Raw genomic sequence first — 22570 nt, 5'->3', positions numbered from 1 at the left:
CGAAGTCATCATCAACCTGTGTGGTTGTATTGAATTTCTCTATTTCATCAAAAATGATATCCACACTTTCTTCTACAAACATAGTCCTTTTATTATAAACTTTATAGACTTTGCTACTTGAAGAGTATCCTAGAAATACAACTTCATCACTCTTAGCATCAAATTTTCCAAGATTTTGTTTCCCATTATTATGAACAAAACATTTACATCCAAATGATCTGAAATATGTAATATTGGGCTTTTTACCAAAATATAGCTCATAAGGAGTTTTATTTACCAAAAGTCTCAACATGACACGATTTATAATATAACAAGCAGTGTTCAAGGCTTTGGCCCAAAAGTTCCTAGGAAGACGATTAGCTATGAACATTGTTCTAGCCATTTCTTCTAAGGTTCTATTTTTCTCTTTCAATAACATCATTTTGTTGAGGTGTCTTAGGGGAGAAAAAATTATGGTCCAAGCCATGTTCCCTACTAAAGTAATCAAACTTATAATTTCCAAATTCCTTGCCATGATCGGATATAAGCTGTAAAAGTTTTTACCACTCAAATTTTTGAACTCTCTTTGCAAAGACAAGGAACTCATCATAAGTCTCGTCCTTGCTAGAAAGAAAAATAACCCAAGTAGATCTAGAGTAATCATCAACAATAACTAGCACATACTTCTTACCACTTTTACTTTGAATCCTCATAGGTCCACACAAGTCCATATGAATCAATTATGATGGTCTCGTGGTGCTCACAAATTCTTTAGTTTGATTTAAAAGAGGAACTAACATGCTTCAGTTTAGCACAAGCATCGCAAACACGATCTATATGAAACTTATTTGAAAGTAAACCCCAAGTCTAGATCTTTTGATCAAAGTTTGTCAAGCAAAGAAAAACTAGCATGGCAAGACGCATATGCCACAAGAGAGGATCATCATCAATAACACTAAGGCATGTCAAATTATTTTTAGGAACAAAGTTAAGATACACAACATATGTGTCCCCTTTCCTTGTTCCTTCTAAAACAACATCCCTTGTGCTTTTGTTAATGATCATACATTTATCACTATTAAATTTCACGTAATTTCCCTTATCATAGATCTGAGAAATACTCAACAAATTATGCTTTAAACCATCAACTAGAAAAATATTATCTATGGAATATGATGGTGACTTACCAACTTTGTCCATGGCAACTATGTTACATTTAATGTTGTGACCAAAAGTCACACTTACACCATCATAGGCAGAGAGTGAGAGAAATCTTGATTTGTCTCTAGTCATATGCTTAGAAAAACCATTGTCTAGACTCTAGGTATCATGTGTTCTTCCCCCTCACTCTAGCCTGCAAGAAAATTAATTGTTAGAGTTAGGAACCCAATCTTTCTTGGGTTCCTTTCCTTCATGAATAATATGTTTCTTTTTCCAATTTAATTTTCTTGCTTTCAAATTCTTGTTAAAGAGACCAAGTCTTATAGGACATGAGTTCCTATAATGACCAGTGTTCCCACAAAACATACAAACTTTATCACTTGGCATATCAACTCTCTTTTTAGGTTTCTCATGTTTCTTTTTTGTTATTAAAATCAAGACCTTCAATACGTTTTATTTGTGGATTTATAATCCAATTAGGAATGGGAAGAAATTTTTTCTTGTTCCTACTTAAGTTCAGTTCCCCTTCAAGTTCTTTGTTTTCATTTTCCAAAAACGAGACTTGATTTTTTATTTTTTTTTATTTCAGATCTAAAACTTTGTAAGGGAACTGACTTAATGTCAAAGGAACTCACCTGAGGAACAAATTTTTTTAATCGAGATAACTCAAGGCTTAAAAAATAGTCCTCATTTTTTACAGTTTTGAAATTCTCATTCAAGTTTAGATTTAAATCAAACGACTCAAAATTTTTTTTCTCAATATCAGTTCGAATACTTTTAAGCCAAGAAATATGTTCTATTGCAACTACTAAAGCATGTTCACTTTGCTTCAACTTAGTAGCCTCATCTTTGCAATCATTCACAACATCAACAATAAAATCAGATAATTGCTCTTTACTTAAAGAATTAAGACGAGATTTAATAGTGTCTAAACTTGCCTCAAGATATTTAATCTCTTCGTCAGATTCTTGTCAATAGCCATGAGACAAAAGTTTGTTGTTTCTTCACAAGGTTGAGGATCATCTTGTTCCTTAGAGTCAGTATCTCCCATTGCAGCAACTATAGCTTTCTTCATATCGAGATCTGGTATAGAAACTCATGTACCCCTTCTTCCTATCTTTGCTTCGTTCCCTTCCTTTTCCTTTGTCTTGTTCCCATTGAGGACACTCCTTGATAAAGTGATCGGATCTTCCACACTTATGACAAACAGGTTTGTTAGTGTATTTCTTATTTTTACGTTTATAGTCTTCATGTTCCTAAAAAATTCTTTTGAATTTTCGGACCATAAGAGTGCTCCCAATGGTTGCCCTCCTTGTGGGTTATGAGGAGAGAGATTATAAAAGTAATATTAGTTTATTAGGAGAGAGAAAAAATTTGGCCAAGAAATTGATGCCCAACTCTTCATGATGGACCAAGAAAAAGAAGAGCAAAGAAGGAAATGGAGGAGAGAGAAAAAATGGTGGGGTAGGTGAAAGAGTGAGAAATTAAAGTAATAAAATAATTAATGACCACAAATTATAGGGCAACCATTGGTTGTGCTCTAAGAGCGAATTCTTCTTCGTCAATTTTCGAGTCATCGCTTTCATCGGTTTCAAGGCAACCAGCAAGTTCATATTGATTCATTAAAAGATCGAGTTTGATCTCTTAACTTCACTTGTACCTTCATGAGTGACTTCAAGAAGATCCCAAATTTGTTTTACGATTTTGCATCCCATGATACGATTGTGATCATGAGATCTAAGACCTTAACGAAGCAGTTTAATAGCAAGAGCATTGATTTTAATTTTTTTGAAATCTAGTTTATCAAAATCAGTTATAGATTTAGGAATTACCTCATTTTTGTCATTACTGGTAGTGACTTCAAAATCACCTACCTCTATGACTCTCCTACCTGATAGTTGTTGGCTTTGATGAAGATCTCCATTCTATTCTTCCACTAGGTGTAGAACTTGCCATTGAATATCGGTGGCCTCTGAGTAGAGTACCCTTCTTCTACTTTCTCTCTAGTATTCATATTTTCCAAGATCTTGAACTCAACAGGGCTTCCTGTGTTTTTAGAGTTTCTGCTCTGATACCAATTGTTGTATAATATGAGCACTATGAGAGGGGGGTGAATTATAGTGAGAGAATAAGCGTAACTTTTGCGTAATTAAAAGATATATAGGGAACTCACAATGAAAACACAAGAGATTTTAGCGAGGAAAAACTTTTCGGGCCCAATAGGAAGAAACAACCTCGACCACAAGGGATTTTGACTCAAACTTTCTACTATAATAGGCCAACGACTCTGTTACAAACCTATTAATTTTCTCAGGCCACAACCTGAGTTCCTAAACTCAAGTTTCCAAGAACAGTTCCCACTAACTTTTGTTCCTCTCAAACTTCACTAGAAGTTTCTTTCTTTTCTCTTTCTCTTGCTTTACTCAAAGATTTCTCACACTTACATGAGTTCACTCAAACCTTTTACCCAAATAAATACAATTTATGTTAACAATGGAAGAGTAAAATCCAAAGGTAGTAGTATGAATTCTCTTGGGAAAACGACACTGACACTTTAGACAACTTAGGATTTTAAGCTATGTGAGACACACATTTGTGACATTTGTGTGATTACTAAAAGTCAAGCACAAAATTATCTTGGGATTAGGAGCCTATTTATAGGGCAAGTATTCATGAATTAACTTAACACTAATTAATCCACTAACCCAATGATCTGCACTGATTAAATTGCATGGGAACAAAGAAACTAACCCACTAAAACAATTAAAAACGTTTAGCAGTAAAACATTACGTGGTTAGTGATTACTTGGAGGAAAACTAAATCATTTTTAAATAAATTAATTTAGGAAAAATATCTTTTCAATTTATTTTAAATGTAACCAAAAATCAAATCTAATTTGAAAAGAAAATCTTTTGATTTATTTAGAATAAAAAAATAAGATTTTAAAATAGGAGAATATCTTTTTCAATTTAGAAAATCTATTTATAATTTTTCCTAACTAATTCCCTAAATTAGTGGATCTAGGTCAAACTTAACTAGGATTCATATTCTACTATTATTTGTCCAAAATAAATTAAGCACTCAGCATCAAAATCGATTTAGGTGTTCCTAAGTACGTTTCTAAGTCAGTTTCCAACCATAGTTCCTAAACTATGTCAATGTTTATTCATGTCATGGAAACAGAACTAAGTTCCTTTTGAGAATTCAATACCAATCATCTTTTACCTTTACTCGACCTTAACATGAACAATATAATACTTCATAATGTATTCTAATCTTCATTGCAAGCTTGATTCTTCATCTCATGAACATCTTCACTTCGATCTTGATTAATTCTCCTTTCTTTAATCTTCGATCAAATATTTTCTTTGTTCTTCAATGAGTAACCTAGCAACATCATACATTAAATAATACAAGTATGTATTTTGTGGTTAAGTCATCTTCAAAACTTAGGCTCAACAGTACATGTCCACGGAATAAGTGCGAATGTGACTAATTTTTATGCATTGTTTTCAATAATATCTAATAAACACTAGGTTGTTTGATGACATTATACTATAATAGTAGATGGGAATATGCTGGAAAGAGATCAGTGAGAGAAGTGAGAAACCATTTGATTCATTCAATTTTTAGTTTTTAGGATGAAGTAGCAAAATATTGACAGAATATGACTTAAGAGCTCCACCGACAATGGCCCTGTTTGGCAAATATAGTTTACATATTAGAGTTTAGTTGTTAGAGTTTAAACTTTTTGTTTAACCAATCTCACTGTTGATTTGACAACTTTGTTTTATAAATGTGTTTGGTAACAAGTTACTGGTTGCTAAAAGCTTATTGTTATTTATTTGTGTAAAATAACATTTACAGGCATTATAGTACATATGTGTAGTATTATTATTAGAGGTAAAAAAAGTCATTGAACTTATTTTTTCCTAATCCTCTTATGAAGAAGCTTGTATTACGAGCTTTTTCATTTTGATATTTTTTATTCCAAAACTCCCTTTTAAGAAACATCCCTTTTAGAGTTTTTGACTAGTGAAAACTCTAAAAGTGGTTCAAAACTCTAATTGTCAAGCACCCTCAATGTGTTTGAAAATGGAAGTTCTTTTTTTATTAATTATTTTAATGCAAAGAGATTTAGATCAAGGATTGAACAAAAATTGTTACAGAATACTTTATGAAGACATGAGAGCATGCACTTTAAGCGATATCGTGGCAATATGGGGAAAGAAATAAGAGTAGATTTTGTATTTTGTCCCTTTGGTCATATTCCAATGTTTCTTAACTCAGTGCGTACTAGATGCGTCGAGCGCAGAGTTTATGTGTGGTGCGCAGTGTTGTTGCACGAAGCGCAAGTAAATACGTCGAGCGCAAAACAAAAAAATCTCTAATTTTTTATATAATTTGGGGGATTCGGCTCGAGATCTTAACGAGCCGAGACGGACTAGGCCAAGCTCGCGAAGAGGCTCGGTTATTATTTTATATATATAAAAAATTATAATTTAAAGCACTTTAAAATTTATTAGAAACTAAAACACTTAAAAAGTTATTATACAAAGTTTTACGTTGAACAATTTATGTCTTTCTTTTAGTATCCTTTTCGATCTAGTTTGTCAATATTTTATGTATATTTGTAAGAATTTTTTTTGTTTAGCATGTAAAAAATGATATATAATATGTTTGTTCATGTTATTTTTTGAATTTAGTCTATTATTCTACAAGATATGTCAACAATTTTTTAAAATTTCAAATATGAATTTTTTGTTTGGTTTAATGTTGTGTTAGTTTATTTTTAATTTGTCTCAAATCGAACTCGAGTTTGACCCGAGCTAAGACGAGCTACTCAACCGAGCTCGATAAGTGAAGCTCATGAGCTCGAGCCGAGCTTTAGTTATCGAGCTCATGAGCTGAGCCGAGCCCCGCTAAACGATAAACGAGCCGAGCCGAGTACAATTCGAGCTTGGCTCATGCGATAAGCACCCCTAAGTATATATTAGATAGTTTTTTACTTGAGATGATAAATATATTATGACCATATTTGTTGACCGCTTTGCTATGATAAAACTATATCAAAAGCAAGTACACAACTTTTGTACTTGGGAGGATAATTTTTTTATCAGCATGAAAATTATTTCCTCGATAGATTTTCACCCAAGTTATTATAAGATAAAAAAATTTGATACCTTTTATAATTATAATTAGATATTATACATGTAGGGGGAAATTTATTTGGATAAAAATCGAAACTCAATCCAATCCAAACCAAATTAGTAATTTGGATTGGTATGTTGGAATTGAATTTTTTTGAAAATTTGGATTTTCGAAATGATTTGGATTGAGGGTGATTGATCCAAAAATCCAAGATAACCGAATAACAAATAAGTCTTGTATTGTATATCTGGAATTCGACTTGAGTGATTTCGATAAAGTTTATGGGTTTGCATGAAATCTTAGTTGTTATTAGTCATTTTTTGGGATTGTATTAATTACTTCAATTGTCGAACACTTTATTTTATTGCTTGTGCCTAAATTATTTCATCAAAAAAGGAAGTTTAAAATTTTGGATATTTCAGATTGGACCCAATCAATATGTTTCAAAAATCAGATTGGATTGGTTTGGATTCAAACTCTGGTTGGTTTGTATTTGAATTGGAAAACTGAAATCCAAATTTTGTTTGCATTGGAAAAAAGAGGATTATCTTATTGGTGTTATCTTTTCCCTAATTTGTAGTAGTGCTAGTGTCTGAAAAATCAAATTGAATTGGTTTGAATTCAAACTCTAGTTGGTTTGTATTTGAATTGGAAAATTGAAATCCAAATTTACTTTGGATTGGAAAAAGGAGGATTAAAAAGGCCTTCGCACGAAGAGAACATCTAAACCATCTGTTAGAAGAGTTAGAGGACACCTTAACCTCTTTGTTTTTCGGACTACTCTCACTGCCACTCCCATCAACGGAGTCCTCACCCCATTCATCATATGACAAACCCTGCCCAGTTGGAGCCGGGTACTCCAACCTTCGCTTTGCTTCGGATTTTGCACACTCTAGATCTCTCTGCTGCTTTAAAATCTCACCCAAAGCAACAATTGATATCGGATTTAAACATGTTGGAGCACTCCCAATCTCATAAAGCCTCCCTGGCCATGGGGACTTATTCTCGAAGGACTCACAGATATATGTGATGTTGAGACATCCATCAAAAGTTGTATCGTCATGGAACGTTGCATAGTAAAAGGAACCCAAATTTGGCTTGTCCATGGTGAAAGAAATAGAAGAACGAAAGAAGACGATGTAGAGAGACAAACGGAGAACAAGTTTTTTAGGGTTTGTTTTGGGGAGAGAAAGGTCAAGTGAAAGAATGGGGGTGAGAATTGGGTGGAAGGTTCGAGATTTAGGGCATCTGAGATTAGAGCTGGATATGAGTGGGTGGGTAGTTGGGAAATCAAATTTCAATTGGATGAATTGAATGAAATCAGAATGATCTGATTTCTAATAAGAGTTGGGGATGTTTTAATTTTGGTGGAAGTAATTAGATTTAATGAGTTTATATTAGGATGTAACGTTCACTTTGTTAGGTGCAATATTCTTGTTTAATTTTTTTTATTAAGGGTAGTTTGGTAAATTCAAGCTCAAAAACTTACCAAAGATGGGAAAAAAAGTTTAACATGTACATCTATTTTGTTACAGAGTAAGTAATTACATATGTTAATTGTTCAAGTTTAGCGTATATGGTAGAAGATGCACACGGGTGTACCATGAGGAATGTGCGCACGGATCAACCTGCGGGTCAACAAAACATAAAATGCAACTCCATTAAGTCAACCGCGCATAGAAAGAACATCTTATGATCTCCAATGAATACAGAAAACATAAAACATGCTTTTTAATTCGTTATAACTTTCACTTTCCCACATAAATTTTTATATACTCTCTCTCTCTCTCTCTCTCTCTCTTTCTCTCTCTCTCTCTCTCTCTCTCTCTCTCTCTCTCTTTCTCTCTCTCTTGTTAGGTGAGTGATCAATGAGAGAACCGGATATCCACTCCAAGGCACGGAAACTACGCTTTCCTATTAGTTTAATTTCGCCCCTCTAGGATCACCGGGTTAACACGAAATAACTAATGAGATACAATGGAGAGAAACAATCCACTTAGATGATCTTCTAAGTGAATCAACAAAGAACTTGTGTTTTTGTGTTTGTGAAGAACACTCAAGAGAAGATTGCAAGGTTTCTCTTAAGCAAAGCAAGAAGGTTTTGAGAGTATAGAAAATCTGATTTTTCTTCTAACCCCTCACTCATAGGAATCCCAAGGTTTATATAGGAAGAATAAACCTTTCATTGACTAGGGAGGTTAATCACATAACCCCCATCTTAATCACATTGACTAGAGAGGTTAATCACATAACCCCCATCTTAATCACTCATCAAAGGTCTTTAATCTACTGATTAAAGGACCTTAAAAGTCATTAAAATGATCAACAAGCATCACAACGGATATAAAACCGTCGAGGCAACTTTTCGCATTCCAAGGCAGAAGACACGTCGCGACTCGCGAAGAAGCTCGCGAGTCGCGAGGGCTGGTCGCGACCCGCGACGCCTGTCGCGACTCGCGACGGCCACTGGTGCGACTCGCGACGGTTGTCGCGACTCACGGCCAGTCTTCTGTCTCCCTTGGTTTATCAATGCGTTTTGCCACTTGATGCACTCTAGCCTTTTGCATACTAGACCTCCTCCTCTTCTAGTACATACCTTATGAGTTTCAAACCCATTACCCTATAAATGTTCCAACAATCCTCCTCCCATTTATAGGGTAATGTTGAAAAGTTTTTCAACTTGCTATAAATCGCAAACACACATGTTCATGCATCATGGAAATATCTAACGATTGAATTTCCATTTAGTAAAAGTAATCTTTACAATAATTTAGATCATAATGATAGACAAAGCTTTGAATCATATAACCATTACAAATTATTGAAGTTACTAATACACACAAACATAAACTAGGTTCTTAAAACCTCCGACACCTATGAAGCCTTGGTGTCCATATCCATTCATAAGCATTCCAAGTCAAGCCTAGACTTGATGAAGCGGCCAAACTTCTAGCTTACATAGGTAAATCTTTCCGGACATGCTCCTACAATTGAGCACCTTATCAAAGATTTATTAAGAATAAAATTCAACCTCTTTATCATTGTAGCAACAAGCACTAACCTCGGGATGTATTAAACAAGTGCTCCCAACCTCTTAGAGAAGTACTATCCTCCTTGAATTTGAGATCTAACGTTGTATTAGACATCAAATAGAGTTTTCCTTCACCATAGGTTGACAATAGGCTTAAGACCCATCCCTTTGTTCATTTTGTTCACTAGTTCCCTTGACAACGGTTTTGTAAACGTATCCGCCAAGTTCAAACTAGACCGAACAAAATTAATAGTTATACAACTATTCCTTATCATTTCCCGCACATAGCTATGTCTAACTCCAATGTGCCTTGACTTGCCATTGTAGACTTCACTATATGCTTTAGCTATGGTTGATGCACTATCACAATGGATAGCAAGAGGTGACATTGGTTTCACCCATAAGTCCACCTCACTCAACACATTCCTTAGCCATTCCGCTTCTTGGCAACAAGAAGCCAAAGCAATGAATTCCGATGCCATAGTGGAATCCGTTATACATGTTTGCTTCTTGGAGCCCATGAAATGGCACCTCCTCAAGAAGAAACACCCAACCACTAGTGGATGAATAATCTTCCTTATTCGAAATCCAACTAGCATCCGAGTAACCTTCTAAGATAGAAGGTTCTCTTTTGTATGTTATGACATAATCCAAGGTCTTATTCAAGTACCTTAACACTCTTCTCAATGCTTGCCAATGCAACATACTAGGATTACTAGTATACCTACTGAGCTTGCCAATAGCAAAGGCTATATCCGGCCGAGTGCTAGTCATAGCATACATCAAGCTTCCAATTAAGCTTGCATACTCCAATTGTGAAATTGGAGTACCACTACTCGGAACCAAGTGAATACTAGGATCCATAGGAGTAGCAAAATGAGTCGAATTTGACTCATTATACCTCTTGACCACTTTCTCAATATAATGAGATTGTGATAAAGAAAACGACCCTTTCCCTCTTATTATTCTAATACCTAGAATAACATCCGCTTCACCCAAATCTTTCATGGAGAAGCTAGAGGAAAGGAAGACTTTGGCTTTCCACTTGTTCCAAATCAGTCCCAAAAATAAGCATATCATCAACATATAAGCAAATTATAACTCCTTTACCGTTATTATCAAATTTGCTATATACACACTTATCGGACTGATTTATTTTGAACCCACTAGACAACACAACTTCATCAAATTTTTGATGCCATTGCTTAGGTGCTTGTTTAAGACCATACAAAGATCTAACTAATTTGCAAACTTTAGTTTCTTGACCTTTAACCACAAACCCTTCAGGTTGATTCATGTACACTTCCTCCTCCAATTCACCATTAAGAAAAGCAGTTTTTACATCCATTTGGTGAATTACTAGACCATGAATCGCAGCTAATGCTATCAATAGTCTAATAGTAGCTATTCTAGCTACTGGAGCATAAGTATCAAAGTAATCGATACCTATCTTTGCCTAAAACCTTGGACCACTAACCGGGCCTTATGTTTTAGTATGGTTCCATCGATTTTCTTTTTCCTTACAAAAATCCATTTACAACCTAGGGGTTTGCAACCGGGAGGTAAATTAGCTAAAATCCAAGTGTGATTACCCATTATAGAATCCATTTCATCATTCACTGCCTCTTTCCAGAAAGCAGAATCATGAGACTTCATAGCCTCATCAAAGGACCTAGGATCCTCCTCCATATTGTAACAATATGAAATTTGAGTCGAAATTGACTCCCTTGACCCTTCAACTAAATATAGTTGAAAATCCGGTCCAAAAGATTTCTCTTTTCTAATTCGTTTACTTTTCCTAATTTCCGGTGTTGTAGTATCATGATCATTTGAAATGTCATCTACAACATTGGAACTAGTACTAGGTATCATGTCCTTTGGTCTTGGAATCGATGAGAATCTAGTCTCATCAAATATTGCATCCCTTGACTCTATCACGGAGTGAATAGAGACAAAGTCATTGGGCTCAATGACATAAAACCTATAGGCTTTGCTATGTACCGCATAGCCTATAAAAATGCAATCAATTCCTTTTTCACCTAAAGTTTTCCTTTTAGGTTCCGTCAATTTGACAATTGCCCTACAACCCCATACCTTAAGGTAATTGAGATTAGGCTTTTTATTACACCAAAGTTCATAAGGGGTAGTCTTATTCCTTTTATTAGGAACTCGATTTAAAATGTAACATGCAGTTAAAATTGCATCACCCCAAAAACCGTCATTAAGACCCGAATTAGAAAGCATGGTATTAACCATTTCTTTTAGGACCCTATTTTTCCTTTCCGCTATACCATTACTTTGAGGTGAGTATGGGGCGGTTGTTTCATGAATTACACCAATGGAACTAAAATAACTTGGATTATAATATTCACCACCCCTATCCGTTCGAAGTCTTTTAATCTTTTGATTAAGTTGGAGTTCCACTTCGATTTTAAAGGTCTTAAACTTTTCTAGTGCTTCATCTTTAGTAAATAATAATATATGTAACAAAACCTTGAAAAATCATCAATAAAAGTTACAATAATTTTTTATTTCCTAAAGAAGGTGAACTATGAAAGTCACACAAGTCACTATGCACCAATTCAAGCAATACCGTTTGTCTAGTCACACTAGGATAAGGATTTTTTGTAATTTTATTTAGCACGCAAGTGTGACACTTCTCTAACTTTAAATCGAAAGGAGGTATCAACCCCATTTTAGACATGTCATATAATCTACGATAATTCACATGACATAAACGATTGTGCCATAGAGAAGAAACATCAAGCATGTAAATAGAACTAGTACCAATTTTATTATCAATACTAAATTTAAACATTCCATTACAAAAGAAACCTTGTCCAACAAAAATACCACCCTTGGAAAGTACAAATTTATCCGACTCAAAAACAATTTAAAACCATACTTATTCAAGAGACCTCCGACACAAGATTCTTCCTAACTTCCGGTACATACACAACATCCCGGAGAGTTAAAGTCTTTCCCGAGGTTAACAACAATTCTACTTGGCCTATGCCTCTAGCCTTTACCGTAGAATCATTCCCCATATACAAGATTGGACCATCATCCAAATCTTTCAAAGACTTGAAGAAATCCTTGTTATTGCACACATGTCTAGAGGCTCCCGAATCTATCCACCAAGAATCATCAACCTGCACACACATAATTTCAGAAATCATAGCAACAAAATGCATTTCTTCAATTACATTAACATGTGCATTGTTACCTTGGTTTTGAACAACACTAGGTTGTGTGTTCTTTGTCTTCTTCTTGTTGTTAGAAGGACAATCCCTCTTAAGATGAGGACCATTGCATATCCAACAAGAGAGGGTCTTCCTCTTCTTGTTTGCAACATTGGTTTTGTTGTTGTTGTTGTTGTTGGATTTCTTGGTCTTACTAGACCCACCAACCTCTACCAAATTAACGGTAGATTTAGGAATACTAGGAGTAGTATCCTTAACCCCATCTTGAGCCCGGATCCCCTCTTCAATACGAAGATGAGTTCCTAATTGCTCCATGGACATGTCTTCCTTTTTATGTTTTAAAAGATGTTTTGTATCTTTCCAAGAATTTGGTAATTTGTCAATGATTGAGGCAACCGCAATTGCCTCATCCATCACCATACCATACTGTGATCTTATTTGGTTCAAAATATGATGAACCTCATGGAATTGCTCCATAATAGGCCGATCATTAGTCATTTTAAAAGAATTAAAATTACTAACAAGGAATTTCTTACTTGAAGCATCTTCCGAAATGTACTTGGCCTCAAGAGCATCCCAAAGTTCCTTTGCACTCTCCACATTTTGGTAGAGATCAAACAACGGGTCGGTGAGAGAGTTGAGAATATGACCACGACAAATGTAGTCATCATTCTCCCACTTTATCCTCTTCCTAGTAGTCTCAAGAGGCTCTTCCTCTCCATCTTCCGGGAGTGGTGGCATAGGAGTTGATAACACATACACCACATTCAAGGCGGTCAACAAGAAGTGCATCTTCTTTTGCCACCTCGATAGCCCACCCTCAAACTTATCCAACTTTTGGAAGTTCATAGTCATGTCCTTGAGTGATTGAGCCATATCCGAAAGAAAATTAAACTAATAGATTGTTAGGTGTGATCAATGAGAGAACCGGATATCCACTCCAAGGCACGGAAACTACGCTTTCCTATTAGTTTAATTTCGCCCCTCTAGGATCACCGGGTTAACACGAAATAACTAATGAGATACAATGGAGAGAAACAATCCACTTAGATGATCTTCTAAGTGAATCAACAAGAACTTGTGTTTTGTGTTTGTGAAGAACACTCAAGAGAAGATTGCAAGTTTCTCTTAAGCTAAAGCAAGAAGTTTTGAGAGTATAGAAAATTCTGATTTTTCTTCTAACCCTCACTCATAGGAATCCCAAGGTTTATATAGGAAGAATAAACCTTTCATTGACTAGGGAGGTTAATCACATAACCCCCATCTTAATCACATTGACTAGAGAGGTTAATCACATAACCCCATCTTAATCACTCATCAAAGGTCTTTAATCTACTGATTAAAGGACCTTAAAAGTCATTAAAATGATCAACAAAGCATCACAACGGATATAAAACCGTCGAGACAACTTTTCGCATTCCAAGGCAGAAGACACGTCGCGACTCGCGAAGAAGCTCGCGAGTCGCGAGGAGCTGGTCGCGACCCGCGACGCCTGTCGCGACTCGCGACGGTTGTCGCGACTCGCGGCCGGGTCTTCTGTCTCCCTTGGTTTATCAATGCGTTTTGCCACTTGATGCACTCTAGCCTTTTGCATACTAGACCTCCTCCTCTTCTAGTACATACCCTTATGAGTTTCAAACCCATTACCCTATAAATGTTCCAACATCTCTCTCTGTGTCTCTCTTCTTCCCAAATTCTCCAACTTCTCTCATACATGAAGATGAAAACAGATGAAAACGACAAGTTGCAAAGCGAAATTGAAAACATAAGGTACTAGATCTATGGATTTGATAAGAATTGGGAACATCTTACGTTTTGAATTTTAATTTCTTATTTAAAAAAGGATTTATGATGTTGATGACGGTTTGTGAAAAAATGGAAAAAAATTTGCAATTGATGTCCAAATGAACGAAAGAAATAGCCTAGTAAACAAATGAGAGAATTAAACGAGTTTGATATCAGGAAGAAAGTAGAACAAAAAATAGGTAGTTTTTTTTTATTGTCTATATATGTTCATTGTATTTTATAATGTGTTTATTATTTAGATATATATTTTCTGTGTATTTATTCAGATGTTAGGTACATTTGGTCATATGTTCGTTGTGTATTGGGCACATAGTAGTTGCATTAATAACATGAATTATGGCATATGTTCATTGTTATATTATCACGTGTTCGCTAAAACACATGTTGGTCAGATGCTTGTTGCATTGCAATCATATGTTCATGGTTGTGATATATTCAATGAAATGATATGAATTAATGATAAATCAATTATTAGATTTTTGTCTACACATGCACGATATTTGTTCAAATATTCTTTATATGAGTATGATATTTATTGTAGTATTGAGAAGTACAAAATACACATTTTGGGTCAATGTTCATTGTATTATTAGCGTGTGTTCACAAAAATTATTTAGGCATATGCTCGTTATATTTGGTCGTATATTCATTGTGTGTATGATAGCATGTTCATTGTATATAAACTGTGTGTTTGGAAGGTTATGTTCATTACTTCAATATATTATAAACTTGAATAATTTTGTTTTTACTACTACTATTTTCTTTCTTGTATCAGTTCAGTTTACTAGATCAAACAACTAATGATATGTTACGATATCGAGATTTCATAAATCAAATCAAATCAATCGGAAAAGGGAGGAAGTTCAGAAGCAATAATATATTCTTAATGAAGTCAATATTTTTCAATTAGCAATGAATGTTCTTTAATAAGACCATGATGTTCATATGAAACATATTGTATTACTTTGGTTACAAATCTGCCTTCGAGTACATAGTAGACGTGATCATTTGCGGACTTGGGCTAGGCACTGGCCAGACCATTCCTAAAATATTTGTTCGGCGGACCTAATAATGCATGATCAAGCCCTTTTTGCGGGTTTGACTTCTTTATCCTTACATGTCCTAATAAGGATTGGGCTTTCCACGGGCTAACGAGACTTAAAAGCGTTGAATATAAGACACCTTCATTAGTTCAATAATCAATTTCTAAAAGCAATTATAGTCCAATAATTGGTAGAAAACCATTACTTGTGCTTTATTAGTTTGTTAAACTAAAGAAACCTAACAAAATACCTAGTTATACTTAGCAAACCACGATATATTATTAAAAAGTCGAACATACCTCTCATTATTATTATTTAGTTGTATATGTCAAATTTTCCTAAAATATGAGTAATGTTGTTTCAACTTTTTAAGATGCTAAACAGCTTTAGCATATACTGCATTTTGAATTTACCATCTTTTGAAATTAATGTTTTTTGGATATTTATATAACTATTTAATTGAGATGTTCATTATAGATAGTATGTTGCTTTTTGCTGAATCATATTTGTACATTACAAAGAATAATAACAACATAGATATTCATTACAATGAACTATATAAGTAATATGAAAGGACATTATAAATAATTTGAACAAACAAACTAACAATTTGGATCAACATTAGGCTGAATGAAGTGAAAAAAAATGAATAAAATGAACAATAGTCATTTTGAATCATATCTAGAAATATGAAAATTAGCGACAATTCTGAAGGTAAACAAAAAAAAATCAAACAAACATAAACCACTACACGAAACTTTTTCTCCCCATCTTCTTCCTCTTACAAACCTTCTTGAAAATCATCATTAGGTGAAGTATAAGTAAATTTGATTTTCCCATAACCTCTGTACAAATATGTACGTCTAACATTCTTTTTTTGTGATTTTAACTTTGGAGTCAAGGACAATGGAACGACCATAGATCTTCAAGAGCAACAAGCAAAGCAGTTGCACGTTCAATTTGCATAAAAAAAAAGTATGTTCTTACAACAAAGAATAAACCAACATTTGCACACATATCATAATATAGATCATGAAATCCGTCATTTACACAATGACCTTCATGCTCGCACCGACCTCGAATGATTATTCAATAAATCTTCAAACTTAAATAAAAAAAGCAGACTTCAGTTTCTAATGAATTGCTGATGAATAACATATGGTGATTGGGTTTGAGATTTTAAAATCTTTCGGATTTTGGAGAGATGAGAAATGGGGTTTTCATGGTGGGGGTGACTTTTGGACGGGGTGGATGAAGGGAGGAGAGAAAGGTGGTTGTGGTGGTATATTTGGCTGTTCATGGAGTACAGGTTTACTACTATGTAGTTGAAACTTTTTATGGGGCCTAAGTATTTGTAATGGGTCTATTACTAAGAGAATTTCTTAAAAGTTTGATATATACTAACAAACTAAAGACAGTCATGCGTTGAATGAGCATTTCTCATAAACACTATTTAGTTACAGATGAATATTCATTAAATCCATTAAGGATTTATTAAATTATCTAATAATAACTAAAATCCCCGTACTTACCAATAATTAATCAAAATCATTGAGTATATAATTACTAAAAATAATCATCATTAATTATTTTTCAATACAAATTGAAGCGCATAAATAGAGATAGGGATATGAAGTATGGTAATAAATTGTAGCAAGGAGAACATAATACATATATTATTTCTATTATATATATGGAAACTTTGAGAAGTTTGGTGTCCACCCTCTTTTACCACAATACCTCCAATTTTTATTTTTATTTTTTAAAAAATTACAAGTTTAACTTATTGGTTTTTCACCCAGAAAAATACAGGAAGTTAAGGAAAGCACACCACTAACAAACGATAATTTTTATACACTTCAATTTCCTGTAAAGTAATTAAAAAAAATTGTAGCACAACAAAGAAACCGACGTCGGTTTCTCCACTTCCTTTTCTCCATCTTCTATTATCTGCAGACTATAAAATCTCCATTTAATATTCCATGGTATCATAAAGGGAACTTTGTGGTGTTTTGAGCCTCACATACCATCTTCTTAATTAGGTTTGTGCACTTTCACACTTTGTTTACCATATTCTTTATTGTTCACTCTTATTGGATAGTATACTTACAATATTTTACTTTAATATGGACTTTTCTTAAAGGTAAAATGAAGTCTCTTGTAAGTAGGGGAGAAATTGAAGATCCCTTCTTAATGCAAGGGGTGAAACTCGATCCTAAGATTTCGGGGATCGAAAATGATGCCAATATCACTAGGTTGTCACCTGTTGACATACTTTCATATATTATTTTACTAGCTTTTAACCCGTGCAAAAATGCACGGGAAGTTTATTTTTTGAGATAATTGTGTACATCAAATGTAATATCTGTAAATATTGTTGCAACATATTTTGAAGCACTTAAAGTTCGCATGCAATATAAATCATGAAAATCTGAGGTAAAAAAAATACATGTCAACAAAGTGGATGAAAATAAAGATTAATTATTTAGTAACATTAATAATAAGAGTATTTAACCAACATTCTGAAATACTTCTTTGTACACTATGTTCGTGGTAACATTTGATGTTCCACGTTCTTTATCAACTATTAAAATTTTCAAACCCTTCTTGCTAGTAACTCTTGATACGGCCACATAAAATTGTCTATAGCAGAAAACAGACCGAGGAAGATATAGGCCAACATGCGAAAGTGATTGTCCTTGACTTTTATTGATTGTCATTAAGCACACAACCAAAGGGAATTGTCTCCGTTGGAACTTGATGGGAAATTTTGTTGAGTCTGACGAAGTCAGCGTCATTCGTGGAATGAAGACCTTATTGCCCAAATTACTACCAGATACCACAATAGCCTCTATAATGCGATCGCCTAAGTGTTTAACGACCAATCTTATGCCATTACATAGCCCAGAACTTTGATCAATATTCCTTAGGAGCATCACTGGTGCTCTAACCTTCAGTCGTATACTATGGTTTGGTAATCCTCCGCATTTAATTGTATTTAGGAACTCTGTTGAATACATCTCATGAATTCCAAAATTTCCTTCCTCCACTGAAATTGCATCTGAACTCAAGTAAGTTCTTTCTTCACCTGGCGATTGAGATAACACGTGATCGTTAACCGTCTCAGCAATTTCATTGGTTGGAGCAAGAATAGCTCTTTCTTGAAAATAACTTGGTTCCCAAATGTGATCCGCTATGTCAGGATATGTGCTTTCTACTATTGTCGCAATAGGGTCATGTCCCCCATCTACAAACATTTCATGGGGTATTTCAATATCGGCCTCACCATCATTTGGCTCTCCAACTTAGCCATCTCCAACATTGAGTATCCATTATGAAAATTCTCTAATTTCATCAACATTTTAATTACTTGAACCTGTTGTGAGGCGCATGTTCTTTGTCAGCCTAAGTACTCGGCAAAAGTCCCATAAGTAAGAACTATTTATTGCTGAGAAGACAATGTCTTGTCTGCTTCCTTTAGGCACCACGGGTAATATTTTTCTTAAATCACCAGCAAAAACTACAACCTTGCTACCAAATGTGATATCTTGATTTGCAGGATTCACAAACTGCATAACATCCTTTGAACTCCTATCTAGAGCTTCAAAGCAGTATTTATGCATCATGGGAGCTTCATCCCATATGATTAACTTTGTCTTCATAAGGAGTCTGGTTAATTCCGAGCCTGGCTTAATGCCAACACATGTTGATTCTCAACAACATTTAACGGGAGTCCAAACCTAGAATGAGTAGTTCTTCCTCACGCGCAGAAGCAATAAAGAAGCTATTCCGCTTGATGCGACTGGCAAAATGGTATCTCCTTTACGCCTTAATGAGGCACACAACAATCTCCAAAGATACGTCTTACCTGTTCCTCCGTATCCATATACAAAGAACACCCCTCCTTTTCCTCGTGATACAGCTGACATAATTTCATTGTAATAAATTCCACGTTGCTCAGTTGTTAATCCTTGAAACAGTCGCTGGAACTCCTCTTCTAACTTCCCTCGGTCTTAGGAAAGCTCGTCCATTATCATTTTGTTTTGCCCGTCTTCTATGATAAGATCATTAGGATATGGCATTTCGCTGAATTTACGTAATGTGCTGCCATTACTTTGTAGCTTAGCTTCAATGTCTGCTAGCACAAAGTTTTGCAGTTTTATTTTCCACATCATCAAACTTTACAATCTATATTTACTCAGATATTATATCTATTTTTTTATAGTGACTTTTTTTTAATAAATAACATGAATTAGCATAGATCCATACGATTTTAGTGTGGGCCAAGTCCATATAATTTTTTTACACATTTGAATATCTGAAGTGGTAAGTTCTTTCCTTTAGTGAAAAAGAGTGAAATGGAAGCTAGTAAAATAGTGTTTATTTAAAGATTAACTTTGATTGTAAAAGTTATATTTTCTTATATTTGGACACAATCAAAATGCTTCAAATTTTGTATTCTCCATAAATGAGCATACCCTTTACTATAATGATGCTTCAAACAATTTGGCCCTTGGTTATAAAATAATGCTCTAAGTCCACTATGTGTTCTAACTTAATAAAAAATATCATACAATCTCTCTTATTACAACTACATACATCATCTTCTCCATAAATTGATTCTAAATCTCTCTCTACATACAATCTCTATCTTATTACAACCCACGCCTAGATGATTCTAAAACTTATTAGAACCAAAACTATCTTATCACCGATTATTGCATACAACTTATCTACGTTTTTTTAGCAAATCTCTCTTAGCTACATTTTTTTTATACTTTAAACTTACAAATTATCCATCAAAATTATACTCCAAGTCATCGATTTTTGCATCAACAACAAATATAAAACTCATGCATGTGGGTTTCATGAAGAAATTAAGCCTTTGATCTCCATGTTCTTTGCATTTGAAGCATGGTTACTATAATTCCTTGATACAACCAAGGTGTAGAATCATTCGATCTACAAAGTGAAGAAGATTTAAAGACCGCATGCAAAACCGCAAATATATGGAGTTGGAATTTTTTTTTGAGGGGAATATATGGAGTTGGATTGATATGGAGTTTGAAGAAATTGTCTAAATGGGTCAATATAGATTGAAATTATTTGGTAAGTTCATTTAAAAAAAATTTGATTTTGACTAATTATGATGAAATTGAACTGATTTTATTTTTCCATGTAGTTTTTAGCATATATATATAATTATAATACTAAAATGAGTCATATAATTCTTAAAATTGATAATAGTGAGTGAGAAAAATCAATAATATAAGCTAAGGTTGGAATAAAATAGTCAATATGCCAATGTATTGAAAATTTTGTAATTTATTACAGTTAGTGAGTGAGAAATTTATTGAAAAAATTAAGATTCTAAGTTTTAACAGTTAGTGAAAATTAATATTAAGATTATTGAAATAAGGATGATTTCTACCGGTGAGTGACACAATAATTTTAAAGTTAGTAAAAAATAAATAGACAATATAAGTTTGCTCCATTGTTAAATATTTAGGGTTTTATGAATTTAAATTTTTTGTATAAACTTCATCTTTTTGTTTTTGTTTACGGTAACGCCATTTTGTTTTTGTGCTAACATGGTAGTTTTATTTTTTTTATTTGAGATTCATTGAATTTTCTTTATTTTTCGTGTAAAGAAAGAAGTGGAAGAAAATTATTATATTAGGGTGTGATTACATGAACATCTTATATAATAACATTTATTTTTTTGATAAGTTACATAAATGGTAATGTAAAATGGTAAGTTTTATCAATATTAATATTGTTTACTATTAGTTAGCAACTGTGCCGTAAATAATATGATTGTAAAGCAATTCCATTTGTTGAGTTAAACTTACCAAATTTATAAGACTGTAATTGATCCATTGTACACGTGACACTAAAAGAATAAGAATAAGTATAGTGATACATGGCAAAATGAGCATTAGCTTGACACATAAGCCAATTGAACCTTGTTTTATATATATATATATATAGATTTCTTGGGTAAGAGAAAGTGGCCCGAACCCCGTTCGGGTCTTAATGGGCCAGACACTTGAGAGTAAGGGGGGAAGGTAAGGGGAATCCTTTACCCTTAAAGTGCCTCTAGTGGGGATTGAACCCCCAACCTTGAGGTTGGAAGGGTATTCTCCTTACCACTAGACCAAGACACTTGAGAGTAAAGGGGAAGGATAAGGGGAATCCCTACTCTCAAAGTGCCTCTAGTGGAGATTGAACCCCCTTGGAAAGGTTCTCTCCTTACCACTAGACCAAGTACTACTTGGTAAAACAGTTGTTGCTATACTTTCATATGGACTTATCATACTCAGATAATGACTAATTTTGTTTTAAATGATTGAAAAACCCCACCGGGATTCTAGAGAGAGGGGCTCTGCCTTCTCTCTAGAAAACCCCACTTAGTTTTTCCCACAAGCAAACCCTAAAAACCCTAGCCCCAAATCAATTTCTCTAGAAATGAAAACCCTAGCCTCGTCTCTCTTCTTTTCTCCCTAGTTCCAGCCATTGTTATGGCCTATTTCTTATCAATTTAGTCTAATTTCTCATGTCCTCAGTCGGATTTTGTCTCTCTAGCCCTTTGTTTAGTTCTCGGAGTTTTTAGCGGTTGGTTTCGGGTTTCTTCTTCCCTTTCTTCGGCTGGACTCCGCTTGGTTTTTTCTTTCTAGTCACCGGTTCTTTCTCAGTGGGTCGTGGGCTTCGCATCGCTGGTGGTCATTGCGGTGGTTCTTTCGTTGGTTTCGCTGGTATTTCGTCCTCCTCCAGCGAAGGGGTCTCTTGGGTAGCGGTACCAGGGGTGGTTCGTCGGCAGCGGGTTCGCATTTGCTGATGGGTTTCGGGACTCGGGCCTGCTCTTATGGAATATTTAGGAGTGTTTCAGTGGTGATTGTCTTACCCCCGTCACGGGTTTCAAGAAGGTGTTCATCTTCGTTTGGGCCTAGGGCGAAGGTGTTTCTACGTACTGCGGCGGATCTTCCACTTGTATTATATATGCTCCTTTTTTCTTCTTGTAACCATCACTCGAGATGTTTTAGGTGGTGTTTCTTTATTGAGATACCCCTAGTTTTCTTTTCAGATTAAAAAAAATAAATACTCCAATGACTTCGTATGTATAGCATGTGTATAAAGCTAGTATGTTATTATGGGTGGGACTCCGTGGGAGGGAGTAGTTTATTTGGCTAGGCAC

General features: G+C 34.5%; 2 protein-coding genes across 2 annotated transcripts; both read right to left on the bottom strand.

Annotated features, from left to right (window-relative positions):
- Window positions 1–12249: 12249 nt before the first annotated feature.
- Window positions 12250–12927, bottom strand: LOC130589760 (uncharacterized). Its single transcript, XM_057391303.1, has 2 exons — window positions 12550–12927; window positions 12250–12475 (listed from the first exon to the last, which is right to left on the bottom strand). The coding sequence occupies exons 1-2, from the start codon at window positions 12845–12847 to the stop codon at window positions 12471–12473; spliced, it is 303 nt and encodes a 100-aa protein (XP_057247286.1). The 5' UTR covers window positions 12848–12927; the 3' UTR covers window positions 12250–12470.
- Window positions 12928–17885: 4958 nt separating this feature from the next.
- On the bottom strand, window positions 17886–18632 carry LOC104882883 (uncharacterized). Its single transcript, XM_010667297.1, has one exon. It carries the CDS (start codon window positions 18630–18632, stop codon window positions 17886–17888), a length of 747 nt encoding a protein of 248 aa, XP_010665599.1.
- Window positions 18633–22570: the final 3938 nt, after the last annotated feature.

This window comes from Beta vulgaris, chromosome 8 (assembly GCF_026745355.1).
Source record: "Beta vulgaris subsp. vulgaris cultivar EL10 chromosome 8, EL10.2, whole genome shotgun sequence".
Classification (NCBI taxonomy): domain Eukaryota; kingdom Viridiplantae; phylum Streptophyta; class Magnoliopsida; order Caryophyllales; family Amaranthaceae; genus Beta; species Beta vulgaris.
Note: the sequence above shows the minus strand (reverse complement) of the source record. Positions and strands in the feature narration are given on the sequence as shown.